Source organism: Eulemur rufifrons, chromosome 28 (assembly GCF_041146395.1).
Source record: "Eulemur rufifrons isolate Redbay chromosome 28, OSU_ERuf_1, whole genome shotgun sequence".
NCBI classification, from domain to species: domain Eukaryota; kingdom Metazoa; phylum Chordata; class Mammalia; order Primates; family Lemuridae; genus Eulemur; species Eulemur rufifrons.
This window is the reverse complement of record NC_091010.1, coordinates 46,380,590-46,396,412: the sequence shown is the minus strand read 5'-3', so window position 1 is coordinate 46,396,412 and position 15,823 is coordinate 46,380,590. Positions and strand designations below refer to the sequence as shown.

Genomic DNA, 15,823 nt, shown 5'->3' with positions numbered 1-15,823 from the left:
TAAAGTAGCTTTGGAAGAGTGAAAGTTTTTAATTTTGATGCAGTCCAATTCATCATTAAAAACATAATTTGTGGTTTTTGTGTCCTAGAGTTTACAAAATACATTTTAAAATAACCAGAGTCTACTTAAAAATATTATATTGCTTTATGCATAGTATAAATACAATATTTGTCTTTGTATACCTCATGCTGTTGATATCATAATTTTATTTTAACATATCCTATAAAAAAAATTCATTGTTCCCATTTTTGCTTGAAATATTCAGTTATCTTTTAGAGTAATTAAAAATAAGAAAAAACAGACTTTGTTTTACCTTCATTTACTCCTTTTATGACATGTTTCAATTTTTTTTATGTTCAAGTTTATGACATATATCATATTTCTTCTGCCTGAAGGCCTTTTCTTTAATATTTCTTAAAGAGTAGGTAGGAATGCTGTAAGGTTTTTGTTTGCAAAAGTATTAATACTTCTCTTTCATTTTTGAAGGATATTTTTGCATAGTCTAGAGTTCTGAGTTAACATTTTTTTCTTTCAACACTTTAAAGATGTCACTATTTTCTGCCATGGTTTTTTATGAGAAGTCTGCTGTAATTCTTATTATTGTTCCTTTGTAGGCAATAGGTCTTTTTCTTCTGGCTACTTTCAAGATTTTGTCTTTGGTTTTTAGCAGGTTGACTATGATATGCCTGGGTGGGAGTGTGTGTGTGTATATGTGTGTGTGCACGTGTGTTGATGTTTATGGTTATTTATCCTGCTTAGTGTTATCTGAGCTTATTGGATATGGCCGTGGTTTGTTCTCTGTCAGTAATTATGGAAAATTCTCAGCCATTATTTCTTTTGCCCTGTTCTTTCTTTCTTTGCCTCTTTGGATGACAATTATGCATATAATACACCATTTAATATTGCCCTTCTACTATTGCTCTGACTCTCTGTTCAGTTTTCTTTTTATTCTTTTTTTCTTCTTTTCATTTCATTTAGATAATCTCTATTGACCTGTCTCTCTTGCTTGCATTGTTTCTGAAAAAATGTTTTCTATCATTCCTCCCTCCTCCCCTAATCCTATTTTTCTCTACCTAATGTGTCTCTTTCCTTTGGCTACTATTAACATTTTCTCTTCATCTCCAGTTTTTACCAATTTCATTTGTGTTCTTTTCTTCCTGTTTCTTCCTCTTAAGGTTCTCTAGGTTTATAATTTTTATCTAATTAGAAGTTTTTTGGTTATTGTTTTTTTCAAAATTTTTTTTTCTGTTTCTCCCATCACTCTTTTTGAGCACCAATTACTTGTATGTGAGGCCAGTTAATATTGTCTGATAGCTCAGTGATGCACTGTTAATGTTTTCTCAATCTTTTTCTCTTTGTATATGTGTCATTTTGGATAGTTTCTGTTGCTGTGTCTTCAACTCCATCGATATTTTCTTCTGCAGTTTCTAAGTTACTGTTAATTCAATCCAGTGATTTTTCATTTCAGTTATTATATATTTCTAGAAATTCAGTTTGTTTCTTTTATATATATTATATTTCTGATCTTAGTTCTTGTGCTTTCCTCTATCTACTTGAACATATGGAATATATTTTTAACAGATTTTTCATATGTTTGTCTATTGCTTCCACCATCTGCATCATTTCTGTGTGTGTTTATATTTATTGATTTTTCTCTTCTTTCTGGGACATATTTTCTTCTTTGTAGTCTGGTAATTTTTAATTAGATGTTAGACATCTTGAATTTTATGTTTTTGAGTGTTAGATTATTTAATATTCTTTTAAATGTTGTTTTTTTTTTCTGGAATGAAGTTACATTCCTGAGAGTCAGATTTTTTATTCATGGCTTTTTTTCAAAATTTATTAGAGTGGTCAAAAATAGTTTTTGGTCTATGGCTAATTTGGCTTCTCTATTCAGGTAATACCTTTTGAAGGCAATACCTTTCTCCAATTATACTCTTTTTACTCAATGCCTTGTGTGTTATGAAGTCTTTTCAGTCTGGTTGTCCAGAAGATGAACTATTCCTGGTCCTGGTGGAACTGTGGTGATTTTCTGTGCCTCGGTAGTTTTCGCACATACATGCACAGAGCATTACCTAAAGATGGCAGGGGACTCCTCTGTAGATCCCCAGAACTCTTGTTCTTTGTGTAGCTCCCTCTTCTTCTGTACTCTGTCTTGTAAATTCTAGTTGCTTTGGCCTCTCCTCACTCTGAACTCTGTATCCTCAACTTATTAAGAATATGGAATTCTGTTTAGGTTTCCCCTCCCTGTAGTACAGCCTGAAAACTGTCTCTAGGCAGTGAGATATGGCACTTAGAGGGATCACTTTGTTTTTCCTTACTCAGGTATCATTGTCTGGCACTTTCTGTTTTTCTATGTCTGAAACTATTGTTTCATGTATTTTGATTTTTTAAAGTTATTTAAGATAGGATGGTTAATCTGATTCCTGTTATTCCATCATTACTGGATATCAAAATTTATGTTATGATTTTAAGTTTCCCAGAATGTCTCCCTGTCCCCAAATATCTCCTTACTGCCTTTCTGGGGGCTTGTGATTTCACCATTAAATAATTATTAACTTGGATATTTTGGTATTTGAATACTCTGTTAAGATGCAAAAGTGTCCCATGGGAAAGGAAGCATAACAGCACAAGAAGCTCAGTACATATTTCTAGGGCATCTGAAAGCATTGAAGTGTTATAGAACTAGAAGTCTGGGTACCTGGCTCCAGTCTTGGATCTACCACAAACTAACTGTAACTTGGTCATGTTAGTTGACTTATCTGGACGCAGGTTTATCATTTATAAAATAAGTTGGGGGTGTGTGAAATAGGTGATTAGTTGACCTCTGGCTGAGAGCACAGCCCTGTATAAATCAGGCAGAGTGTAGAATTCTGAAATTAGAGGCAGTCGGGGAGCTGGGGAAGATCACCAAAAGGAAAGAAGTAAGGAGGCCTCATTCAAAAGTATCCTTAAAGCTAGTACGTTAATTTGCTAGGGATGCCATAACAAAATACCACAGAATAGGTGGCTTAAACATCAGAGATTTATATATGACAAGAGAAATTTCTTAATATTTCTCACAGTTCTTGAAGCTAGAAAGCCAAGATTAAGGTGCTAACAGGTCTGGTTTCTTCTGAGACCTCTCTTCTTGGCTTGCAGATGGCTCTGCCTTTTCATTGTGTCCTCACGTGGTCTTTCCTCTGTGTGGGTTTGTCCCTGGTGTCTGTCTCCTTGTGTATCCTAATCTCTCTCTTCTTATGAGGAAAACAGTCAGATTAGATTAGGGCATACCCTAATGCCCTCATTTTAACTTAATTAACTCTTTATTTATTTTTATTTATTTATTTTTATTTTTTGAGACAGAGTCTCACTCTGTTACCGTTAGTGGAGTCCCATGGAGTCAGCTTAGGTCAGAGCAACCTCAAACTACTGGATTCCAGAGATCCTCCTGCCTCAGCCTCTGAAGTAGCTGGGACTACAGGCTAATTTGTCTATTTTTAGTAGAGATGTGGCGGGGGCGGGGGGGTCTCCCTTTTGCTCATGCTGGTCTTGACCTCCTGAGCTCAAGGGATCCTCCCACCTTGGCTTCCCAGAGTGCTAGGATTATAGGTGTGAGCCACCACTCCTGGCCTTAATTAACTCTTTAAAGGCCCTATCTCCAAATACAGTCACATTCTGAGGTACTGGGGGTTAAGACTTCAACATATGAATTTTGGAGAGACACAGTTCATCCTATAATAGCTAGTATTTCCATAAGTACAATATTGACAGGTACCTAATTATTGACTGCAAACACTGAATTTCTGTGATTTGTCTTAGGGATGTTACCAATCTAGGATTGGAAGTGAATGATCTTAAGTATTGATACCTTAAATTTGCAGGATAGGGCACAGCATAATGGTCATTACTGTAACGTGGAGGCTTGGTCCCATAGTGCAACCAATATTGGCCATACATTTCCTATATGTTTAGCTCTATGATAGGAGCTATAGAAGCTACAAAAGTAGGCCCATGCCTTAGCCCTAAGGAACTTAAATATAGTTGGAGAACACAACAAATTTCCTTAAAACTCCAGCAAATCAGAAAGGACAATGTAATAGAATATTATCTCTGCTAAGTGCTATGAGAATTCAGATGTCAGATCTAGCAAGGTCTGAAGAAATAAGGTAAGGCGTTGTGGCAAATATAGAACTTCAGGTGTTCTTTGAAGGATGGATGTTTTTGGATAAGTCAAAGAGGACAAAAGTAGGGGGAAATAAAATGTTCACCTTTGTTAGAAAAATTTCATTGTCTAATGAGAGTTTAGTCTTTTGAGACTGGATCAATTGTAGGGTGTCATTCGTGAAGATGGAAGTAATTGTTCATTTTCTTGAACACTAAGGAATGACAACAATATTTTAATTGTGGTTGTAACTCTTGTAGTTATTTCGAGAAGGTTATAATATAATCTTTTCAGAGTTATGAGTTTTGCAGACCCTTTCAAGTGTTTATTAAACAAATCCCAGATCTAATTTGTATTACAAATAACATTTATTAAAGTTCTTCATTTATCACTTATCCCCTTAGCTTCTCCTGTGTTCCCTACCTTGGATAAGGGCATTGCTCTCTACCTTGTGGCTTAAGGTAAACTTTGAACTATTTTTGACTCTTTCTTGAGTCTAATCTTCTGTATTTATTTGGCCACTAGGTATAGTTGTTCTTACTTCTGAAATCCTCTTTCCTGCCACTGCTGTGCTACTGGCCTTTCTTACCTCTTTCCCGGACTAAAGGTTCTCTGTGCTCCAGATCTCCAAATATGTTCATTATACTGCTATTAGAGTAATTCTAGTGAATAGCCTTTGGCAGACCAATTTCTGATTCAGAGCTTCTGATATCTCTTCAGAGATTGGAGGTTAAGGTTCAAATCATAAATTTATTCCCAGCCTCTTTTTCCTGCTTTCTTATTCTAGTCTTAGTATTCTGAGTATGGTAGCCAGTGGAAAAGGGAGTATTCTAAATAGGAAGCAGAATTAGCAAAGGCCTAAAAATATATAATGTACTTGGATTATCCATTAGATGAACTTCTATTTACCCTTTAAGGTTTGGTGAAGATGTCATCCCCTTTATTACACATTCCTTGGCATCGTCTCCTTTCTTGATTTATGCAGATTATAAGTACTTACTACATTGTTTCAGAGTTATTTCTTTTCTTGCATGTTTCCATAGTAGCCTATGAGCTCCATGAGGGTCACAGTTCATCTTTGTATTCCTAGTGTCCAGTGTAGTGTGTTGAGTACATTGTAGGAGCTGATGTGTTTGTTTGAATTGATCACCAGCATACATAACCTATACTCTTTCTTGAAAGCCAGGTCCTTTCCAGGGCTCCTAGCTCTGTAGGTCCCCAGAGGCTGCCACTAGGAGGCTCCAAAGCCATCCACATGAGGAAATTTGGTTTACCTCCAGATTAGGCAAAGAACTGATGATGCTTGACAAATTCGTGTCAGTAATTCAGATGTCTAAACCTTTGTTTTTTTTAGAATTCTGTTTTGTTTTCGGGTTGACTTTGGCATTTAGCAGCTTTGGATTACGCATCGCTCTTTGAAGAACTTATACATAAATGATGGTAAGTCAGGAATATGAACATTCTCCTCCTAGCCAGTCTACTCATACCATGGGGTAGGGGGATAGTGGGGAAGTCAACTCTCAAAAAAGCTAAATGAGTTTTCTCAGGCACAGAATCAAGGCAAGAGCTACTAACTCCATAATTTAGGGCCTTAAATAATTCTTCTCTTCTTCATGAGAAAGGATGTATTAAGTGTGATTATTGGCTCCTGTCTTTGTCTATCATTCATTTAACTTCCAAAAGATTTTAATATACAAGATTCCAACAGAAATTGCCATTTAAGATTGCTGCTGCTCCATGGCCAAATATTCCAAACTATTGGCTCTAATTGGCATTCATGACTGCTACTTTGGTGTAGTCAATTCTAAACCATTTCTTTGAAGGTTGTCTTTTTAGGGTCCTCTTGATATTGTGATAATTCTAGAGCTTCTGAGTGGCTTTTCCTGCTTGGAGGTGGGACGTAAGAGAGAAACCTACAGAGCTACATAGATCTCTTCATGCATCCCTGTGAAAGAAAAGTCTTTTCACATCTAAATTTTATTTGTCTTCATGGCTGAGTTCATCTTCTATGAGGGCTTCTCCAGACTGTAATAGTCTCTCTGTTTTCTAAATGCAGAATAACTAAATCTTAGAGCTATAAGAACTTGAGGTAATATAGTCCAATTTTCTACCCAGTGTATGGATTCTACCAAGTATGGTTTAAAATGGTCCCAGATACACTGAGTGAACCAGCAAATGGTTTGGTTTTGGCCTCAGCTGATTATGTGACTGTTCTTGTCTGTGCCCAGTTGTCTCCTAAGAACTAACGCTTTGCTTCAAGCTGTGTGTATCACTGTTGAGGTATTTTTTTTAGGAAAACAAGTTATTTTATTATGCATTTAGTGCAACTAGCCACAGCCAAAGATTTTTCCACACAAACTGAAATCAGCAAGCAATTTTATTTTAGTTTTCTGTTGTTTCACCATTCCTAGTCAGTTTCATTCTTACCTATAATCTCTTTGTTCTTCTGTGAATATATTTTAACCCTGTTACTCATATCCATGGAAGAAGTTCTATAGCATTTCACTTACATAGACAGGAGTGATGTAGCACTGTAGCCTCTTCCCTGTAGCAATTAAATATTTTTTTATTTATATAAACTTATTTGGTGCAAGCACAATGTTATTACATGCATAGATTGCCTATGCATAGTGGTCAAGTCAGAGATTTAGGGTATCCATCACCTAAGTAATGTATATTTTACTCATTAAGTAATTTCTTATTGTCCACCCCACTCCCTCACCCTTCAAAGTTTCCATTGTCTGTCCATTCTCTACAACAGTGTGTACACATTTTTTAGCACCCACTTATGAGTGAGAGCATGCAATGTTTGACTTTCTGTGTCTGTTTTTTTCACTTAAGATAATGACCTACAGTTCCATCCATGTTGCTGCAAAAGACATGCTTTCATCCTTTTTTATGACTGAATAGCATTCCATTGCATATATTAATGTATACCACATTTTCTTTATCCAGTCATTGTTGATAGACACTGAGGTTGATTCTGTATCTTTGCGATTATGAATAGTGCTGCAGTAAACATGCAAGTGCAGGTGTCTTTTTGATATATTTATTTGGTTCCCTTTGGGTAGATACTCAGTAATGGGATTGCTGGATTGAATGGTAGTTCTACTTTTAATTCTTTGAGAAATCTCCATACTGTTTTTGCACAGAAGTTGTACTATTTACATTCCTACCAAGAGTGTATAAGAGTTCCCTTTTCTCTGCATCCTCACCATCTGTTATTTTCTATTTTTTTTTTTTTTAAGAGACAGAGTCTTACTGTCACTCTCTCACTCAGGCTGGAGTGCAGGGTGCAATCATAGCAGAAGGTTTTTACTTTAATTAAAGTCCCATTTGTCTATCTTGTTGTTGTTGTTGCCTGTGCTTTTGAGGTCTTACTCATAAATTCTTTGCTTAGACCAATGTCCAGAAGAGTTTTCCCTAGGGTTTCTTCTAGTACTTTTATAGTTTTGGGTCTTACATTTAGAATTTTAATTCACCTTGAGTTGATTTTTGTATACAGTGAGAGATAGGGGGCCAGTTTCATTCTTCTGCATATGGCAATCCAATTTTCTCAGCACCATTTATTGAAAAGTGTATCTTTTCCCCAATGTATGTTCTTGTTGACTTTGCCAAGGATCAGTGACTGTAAATATGTGGTTTTATTTCTGAGTTCTCTATTCTATTCCACTGTTCTATGTGTCTATTTTCATACCAGTACCATACTGTTTTGGTTACTATAACCTTGTAATATAATTTGATGTCAGGTATTGTGATGCCTCCAGCTTAATTCTTTTTGCTCAGAATTGCTTTGGCTATTTGGGTTCTATTTTGGCTCCACATTAATTTTAGGGTTGTTTTTTCTAATTCTGTTAAAAATGACTTTGGTATTTTGATAGGGATTGTATCGAATCTGTAGATTGCTTTGGGTAGTATGGCCATTTTGATATTAATTCTTTAATCCATGAGCATGGGATGTTTTTACATTTGTTGGTGTCATCTACCCAAATGAACAAAAGACATTCTATAAAAAAGACACCTGCACGCGAATGTTTATAGCAGCACAATTCACAATAGCAAAGATGGGGAAACAACCCAAGCGCCCATCAATACATGAGTGGATTAATAAAATGTGGTATATGTATACCATGGAGTACTACTCAGCTATAAGAAACAATGGTGATATAGCACCTCTTGTATTTTCCTGGAAAGAGTTGGAACCCATTCTACTAAGTGAAGTATCCCAAGAATGGAAAAATAAGCACCACATGTACTCACCATCAAATTGGTTTCCCTGATCATCACCTAAGAGCACATTTAGGAATAACATTGATTGTGTGTCGGGCAGATGTGGGTGGGGGAGGGGAGGGGTGTATACATACATAATGAGTGCGATGCCCACTGTCTAGGGGATGGACACGTTTGAAGCTCTGACTCTGAGGCATGGGGGGGCAAGGGCAATATACATAACCTAAACTTTTGTACCCCCACAATATGCTGAAATAAGAATTAAAAAAAATTAAAAAAAAGAAGATATCATAATCATTGAAATTCTCCTTCACTCTTTATGGCATGCTTTGGTACAAGTTTTGTAATCTTTTCTGAGAAAACATCATCCATATTTCTTTTCCACATATTCAGTATGGTATACCGCTGTAACAGTATAATTGTTTTTCTTTTTAGTTCCTCACTTTCATTGTTTAATGTAATTCTACAATTAAGCTTATGAGTTTCCATATAGGAGTAACTTCTGGCAAGAGCACTGAACTTGGTTTTGAAACTCTCCGGACTTGAGGACTGACCAGGCTATGTGAACCTGTGCAAGTCACTTAAGCTTTGTTAACCTCGGTTTCCTTATATATAAGATAGATGTAATAATATTATTCTTTATCATGTAGGATTACAAAAACAGGTTAGGATTTTAAACAACAGGTAACTATTAGTGGTTTATATAAATAGTGCATTTGTCTCATATAACAAGAAAGCAAAAGATGGGCAGTCTACACAAATATGGTAGGTCAATAAAGACTTAGGCTCTACATTTTTCTGTTCAACATTCTTAGTATGTAATCGTTTGCTGTCTTGCTTCTTGACTCATGGCCACAAAGTGGTTACTGTAACTCTGGGTCTCATGTCTGTGTTTCTATTCTATGTTAAGGAATAGAAAGGACTAAAAGGCTGAAGGGAAAAACTTTTTTCTTTTTTCTTTTTTTTTTTTTTTTGTCTCGGTGAGGCTCTGTCTTAATTGGGCAAAGGAAGTCCCCCCCTTTGGATGTCTGCCTGTAGCTCATTGGCCAGAACTATGTACATGACCACCCTTTGCTGCAAGGAATGCTGGGAAATTATATAGTGTAGGTGTTCAGTCTCTACAATAGATGAAGGCAAGTGAGAAGGGATTGTGTTTTAATGTTTTGGGTCAGCCAGTCAACAATGTTTGCCACATACTTTGATAGGATTGTTAGAATGATTCACTTAGGACAATGTAATTAAAAAGTTTTACAGCATTTAATTTAAATAAATGTAAACTATTATTCCTCTTGCCTTCTATTTGATGGTCTTAAAAACTAGAGTGTATTCTTGAACTAATTTATTCTAATTCTGTATTTAAGTTTCAGAAAATGTATTTGATTATTTATTTATGTTAAGTGAGTTCACTTTATTGCTCATATTCTAGAAATTGGTTTAAATATGTGAAGGTATAATACTGCATTGTTTCTAATCATCTCTGCTGTTTTAATCTAAGAATTAGTGAGGACCATTTTCACATCCGGCTAATCTTTGTGTGCCATACATCCTTACCCTCGTAGTCATGGGTTTGTATTTATATCTGGGCTTTTCTTTTAGAGACCTTAAAATAAAGACTACTTCTCTAGAATAATGTTTCACCCTTCATGTCACATGCACTGTTTTCTCTTAGGTGTTACTGAGCATTGCTTAAAGAGCCAGCACTTTCCTATTGGTACCATTAACATGAGCATTAGCTTTTTCCCTTTTAAAACTATTGTCAACAGTGGCAGAGCAGTTACCTTTAGCTCCATCTTCTAAAATCTTTCAGTTTGCTATGCAAAACTTGAAAGTTTCTAGAGTTGCCATGTAGATTGATGCTGGTGATATCATTTGTTTCTATGCGAATCAGTTGAATTATATTTTAATTTTTTAAAATTAACAAATAACTTCAGGGCATGAGAGCTGCATGCCAGTTGGGAAGCATTGTATATGAATGTTTCTTTTTGAGGAAGGCTATTTTCTGGAAAGTACATCTGCTTTGAGTGAAAATCGTACTTAAATATAAAAAGCAGCCTATCACTAATGGGAAAATAATTAGGGAAGAGGCAGATCTGCAGAGTGACCTCCTCTTCCTCTCTTCAGTGACTCACAAAATATTTCTGGATTGAAAGAGTGATTACTGAATCAGAATGAAGCTACATTCTTAGAGGTGCATGAAAAATAGCAGGAGAAACCCTGATCAGGTGACCTATAGAATGGCAGTCCTAACTTGAGCTGAGTGGGCTACCTGGCAAGTTAATTTAAAAATAGGCCAAGTATCTTGAGTACACATGCTGTAGCTATCACATGGTCCTGTGACATGAAATAGAGGAAATGACCTTCATAGTCACTAATATTCAAAGTTGTATTATTTTTCTGTGGAAAATAATAAAAGATGTTAACAAAAGGCTCCAGGAGATAAGTAAGTCCTGGAGGTGAGCTGGGAAGGAGAATGGAGGAGTGAGAATCTCAAATGATGTCAAAGAGAGCTAAGAAACAGAGAACTCTCCAAAGAATTTGGAAATGACCAGATGAAATTGCAGGATGTGTCCTGGAGTTGGAGACCCTTCCGGTTTATTATTTCTGCATCTCTTCAGTCTGATAAAAATGCTAGTTGCTTAAAAATTTTGTCGTTTTTGGTGAAACAAGACTTTGATGTGTGTATAGTTTTTTGTTTTATTTTAGTTTTTGTTTTTACTGCCTGCTTTCTTTCTTTCTTTTTGTAGATATTGTTCGAAGTGATGTTGCCTTAGATAAACAGAAAGGCTGCAAGATTGCCCAGCACCCTGATGTTATGCTGGAGCTCCAGAGAGAGAAGGCAGCTCAGATGCATCTGGTTCTTCTAAAGGAGCAATTCTCTAATACTTACAGTAATCTTATATTAACAGGTAAGACTATTGGAGTCAGCTGAAGTCTTAGAGCATTTAGTTAATAACTTGATGCTTGGGGGACACTACAGTGGGATCCAGATGAGCCCATGTCTGTCTGTCTCCACCCACTATATCACCTTTTAAATTGTGATGACTTGTCTTTATATAACAAATATTTCTTGTAGTTTGCAGATATATTTTGGTTTGAAGTTACGGGCAATTCAGTAAGTGTTTTCTCAAAAGGCAGAACCAATGAAAACCAATAAAGCCTTGTAAACATATGAATTTTTAGATGTGTGCCAATAGATTTGAGAGAATTACTAAATTTGGTGTCTTTTAAGAAGCAGCTATTTCCCTCTTTCTGTGTATGCCCTTTCTGTGAACTTAGTGAATATAAAGATGAAATGTAAAAGAGATAATGATCCTCAGGCAGAGCTGAGAATGTTCTATTCCTAGTGGACTTTGAAAATATCCGGGGAATTTGATTTTCTTTTTAAGAGCAAAGAGACTATGAAACTGAGGCATACACCCTTACATCGTTGGTTCTAGGAGGAAAGTGAATATGTGTCAGAATTGCAAGGAGAAACAACTTTTTGTAGGGCTGCCTGCAAACTTTGCTGGTAAGGAGTATGTGAGTTGCATGCCTTTTGTCAGGCTTGGAAAAAGATTGTAATAGCAGATTCTTATGTGAGAATCATTAAGGACTTGAGATGAACTAAGAAAAGTAGTAGTCCAAGTTACCTCCATTTTCTTGGGTTCATGCAAGACAGACCTCCATTATATTGATTCAAATAAACTTTAACAAATCAAAAGTATGTGTTTTCCCTTGTTTATGAATATTTAAAAAAATAAAAAGATGGAATGTTTGACAGGCAATGAACATCTCACACTTATTTTTGTAAACTCTAAGTTAGGAAAATTTTAACTTTTTTTACGGCTTCCTGGCATTTCACCAGGAATTGCTGAGTGGCAACCAAATTGTTTTGCTTTTAAAAAAGCACCAGACTCTTCCAACTTTTCATCTTGTACCTGGTGGAAAACCCAACAGCATGAGATGAAAGCCAGACTTAAATGTGGCTTTGGTGAACAGAGAAGAGGATTATGGATTCCATAAGTATAGGTTCTGCTTTTTGCTCTTTGATAGGTCATTAAGGAAAGAAAACTTAAAAGTAATTTATGGCCAATGCATGTATTTTCCTAAATTGGTTGATGAAACTGGGTTTAAGTTTAGACATTTGGGAAGAACATAGATTTTTCTCCAAGTTATTTCAGTCTACCTCAAATGTACACAGTATGTATACGTGTGTGTGTGTGTGTGTGTGTGTGCGTGTGTGTGTATATGTAGAGGGAGAGAGAGAGGGGGAGAGAAATGAAATGTTTTTTTATTGCATCCTTATTCTAATATTTTTAGGCACATATTATAGGGGTCAGACCTTGTGTACTTTAGTGTGGCATAGAAAAAGCTTAGGGTAATTCTAACCCTAAACTGTGGATCCAGAGTGTGGCTTGAAGGCATATTATCTTTGAAAATACAAGGTTCTATCAAGTTCAATGGAATCTTTTCTAATTCTCAGTAACATAATCCCTTTGGATGTTTATTCGCAGTTCAAACTGTTGGAATCAACATTGTCAACTTTTACCCTGACAACTTGCTTACTTTCCACTAAACAAACTTACCCTAGAGAAGAGCCTCTTTCCTGCTCTCACTTCTCCCAAGCTGCTTCAAAGAGTCCTCAGGCATTTTCCACATTTTTCACCCAAATGGCTGTGCAGAGGTGGTACCTTGCTGCAGACAGAGTATTTTGTGTGTGCCGTAGTTTGTTTACATGAAAGTTCAATAGGTTTTGGTTCCAGGTGTTGGGAAGAAATGGAATCATTTCAGTTTAGCACCAATGGTAAAACTATTTTAATTTCCTTTAACTAAGTCTTTGATTTTACACAGTGTGGTTTTCTAATTGTTATGAAGTTTAATCCTTGATTTCTTGTATAAATCTTGAGAACATGGTCTCCAGACAGCTAAACATAATATTTAAACATAACTAAACTAACTTTTGTAAATATTTCCCTTTTCAGTGATGAATGTATATTGGTAAGGAGGGTGAGGTTGAAGGGGCAGAGACCTCTCAAATGAACTGACTTTCTTTACCAACACATTCAGAACACCTACTCTAGGATTTCTGCTTGGTGATACTGAACTTAGTTTGAATAACTCTGGCATAATGTTTGCAATATCTGCACTGAAAGTATTTATTTGGGCACAAAATGAGGACACTGGGCCTCTAAAATCTCCGAAAGAGATCACTTTTTTACACCCCACCTTTCCCCCTACTTATTTACAGAATTTCATGTATATGGGTAGCAGTGTATAATAATTGTTTCCTGGTAAGTTAGTGGTATGTTCTTTATTTTAAAAACGGGACAACCAAGATCTCAGGATAGTAAAAAAGTAAGTGATTGAAATGTGAGGTTATTAAAAGCATGTTTAAATGATAGTTTTGAGCTCCACCTCATAAGCAAGTCCTCATTATTAGATGTTCCACCTTTAGCTGATGTGACTGTCAGCTGTTAAGGTGAGAGGCATGCCTTCATATTCTACATTCTAGCTAATGATCCCTCTTAAATAGCCACTCCTCAAACAAGGGTAAATGATATTCTAACTTTGAAGGTCTTTTAAGCATTTAATAAAAGGAAACAACTCTACAGTCCATGGTGATAACCCTGTTAATGGAAACTAATACAAACTAATAAACTTTAATGCATATATCTTGTTGAAGTATTCCTCAATACATTGAATTTTTAGACAAGTGGATTGTTTTCGTGTATTTTTACATGGTTTTAAAGTTGTCTTAATGTTTTCATGTGAATGATTTACATGATATTGGAAAAAGTGTTTGCCCCCTCTAACCTAGAAGGTTTTGAAGTAAACTCTAAGGTTACAGGAAGGTAATGGAGTAATTCCAGTACAGCATCAGTGATGGAACTGTTTTAAATGGTGATGAGTTATGTGCTGTACTTTTCACACTGACTTGCTGACACAAGGCATGTATAGTATATTTGTTTTGCAGTTTCTTGAATCTGAGAGTGTTGTCACTATACATGTCACTCAAGGAGTACCAAATGAGAGGGAGAATTAGATAAGAGCCTTTAAGAAAGAACAGGGATCAGATGTCTTACACTTCTTTGTGCTCTCATCATTTTTTTTTCCACTTTTTTATATTTCAGAATATTACGGGAGTACAAATATTTAGGTTACATACATTGTTGCATTGTACTGCCCAAGTCAGAGCTACAAGCATGCCCATCTCCCAGACTATGCACACCGCACCCATTAGGTGTGAATATACTCATCCCCTCCTACCCCCTCCCACGTGCCTGACACCTGATGAATGTTACTTCCATACATGCACATAAGTTTTGATCAATTAGTACCAATTTGATGGTGAGTATATGTGGTACTTGTTTTTCCATTCTTGTGATAACTTCACTTAGGAGAATGAATTCCAGCTTCATCCAGGATAATACAACAGGTTTTAGTTCATCATTGTTTTTCGTGGCTGAGCAGTACTATGTGGTATACACATACCACATTTTATTAATCCACTCATGTATTGATGGGCATATGGGTTGTTTCCACATGTTTGCAATTGTGAATTGTGCTGCTGTAAACATTCAAGTGCAGATGTTGTTGTCGTAGAATATCTTTTTTCCCTTTGGGCAGATACCCAGTAGTGGGACTGCTGGATCAAATGGTAGTTCTACTTTTAGTTCTTTGAGGTATCTCCATAGAGGTTGTACTAGTTTGCAGTCCCACCAGCAATATATGAGTGTTCTTATCTCTCAACATCCATGCCAACATTTGTTGTTTTCAGACTTTTTGATAAAAGCCATTCTCACTGGAGTTAAGTGATATCTCATTGTGATTTTGATTTGCATTACCCTGATGATTAGAGATGTTGAGTATTTTTTGGTATGTTTCTTGTCCATTAGTCTATCTACTTTTGAAAAGTTTCTGTTCATGTCCATTGCCAACTAAAAAGTTAAAACCCCATTAAAAATGGGGTTGTTTGATTTTTTTCTTGCTGACTTTCCTGAGTTCTATATAGATTCTAGTTGTCAGCCATTTATCAGATGTATTGTATGCAAATATTTTCTCCCATTCTATAGGTTGTCAATTTTCTCTGGTGATAGTTTCTTTGGCTGTGCAGAAACTTTTTAATTTGATCAGGTTCCCATTTATTTATGTTGATGTTGTGATTACTTTTGAGGTCTTCTTCATAAATTATTTGCCAAGGCCTATGTCTATAAGAGTTTTTCCAATGTTTTCTTCTAGAATTCTTATGGCTTCATGCCTTAAGTTTGTCTGTTGTCCATCATGAGTTGATTTTTGTGAGGTGAACGGTGTGGATCCTGTTTCAGTCTTCTACATGTGGCTATCCAATTTTCCCAGCACCATTTATTGAATAGGGATTCTTTTCCCCAGTGTATGTTTTGTCTGCTTTGTCAAAATCAGATGCCTCTATGAAGATGGCTTTGTATCTGGGTTCTCAGTCCTGTTCCACTG

General features: G+C 36.0%; 1 protein-coding gene across 3 annotated transcripts in view; it reads left to right on the top strand.

Moving 5' to 3' along the window:
- Positions 1-15,823, top strand: part of HPSE2 (heparanase 2 (inactive)) — a 526,089-nt gene that overhangs the window by 28,772 nt on the left and 481,494 nt on the right. For 2 of the 3 annotated variants that reach the window (XM_069460601.1, XM_069460600.1), the window contains exon 3: positions 11,119-11,280. The exons of the other annotated variant lie outside the window; for it this stretch is intronic. In XM_069460601.1, the coding sequence (XP_069316702.1) occupies positions 11,119-11,280 (162 nt within the window). The remainder of the gene's footprint in view (positions 1-11,118; positions 11,281-15,823) is intronic. 3 annotated transcript variants of the gene reach the window in all.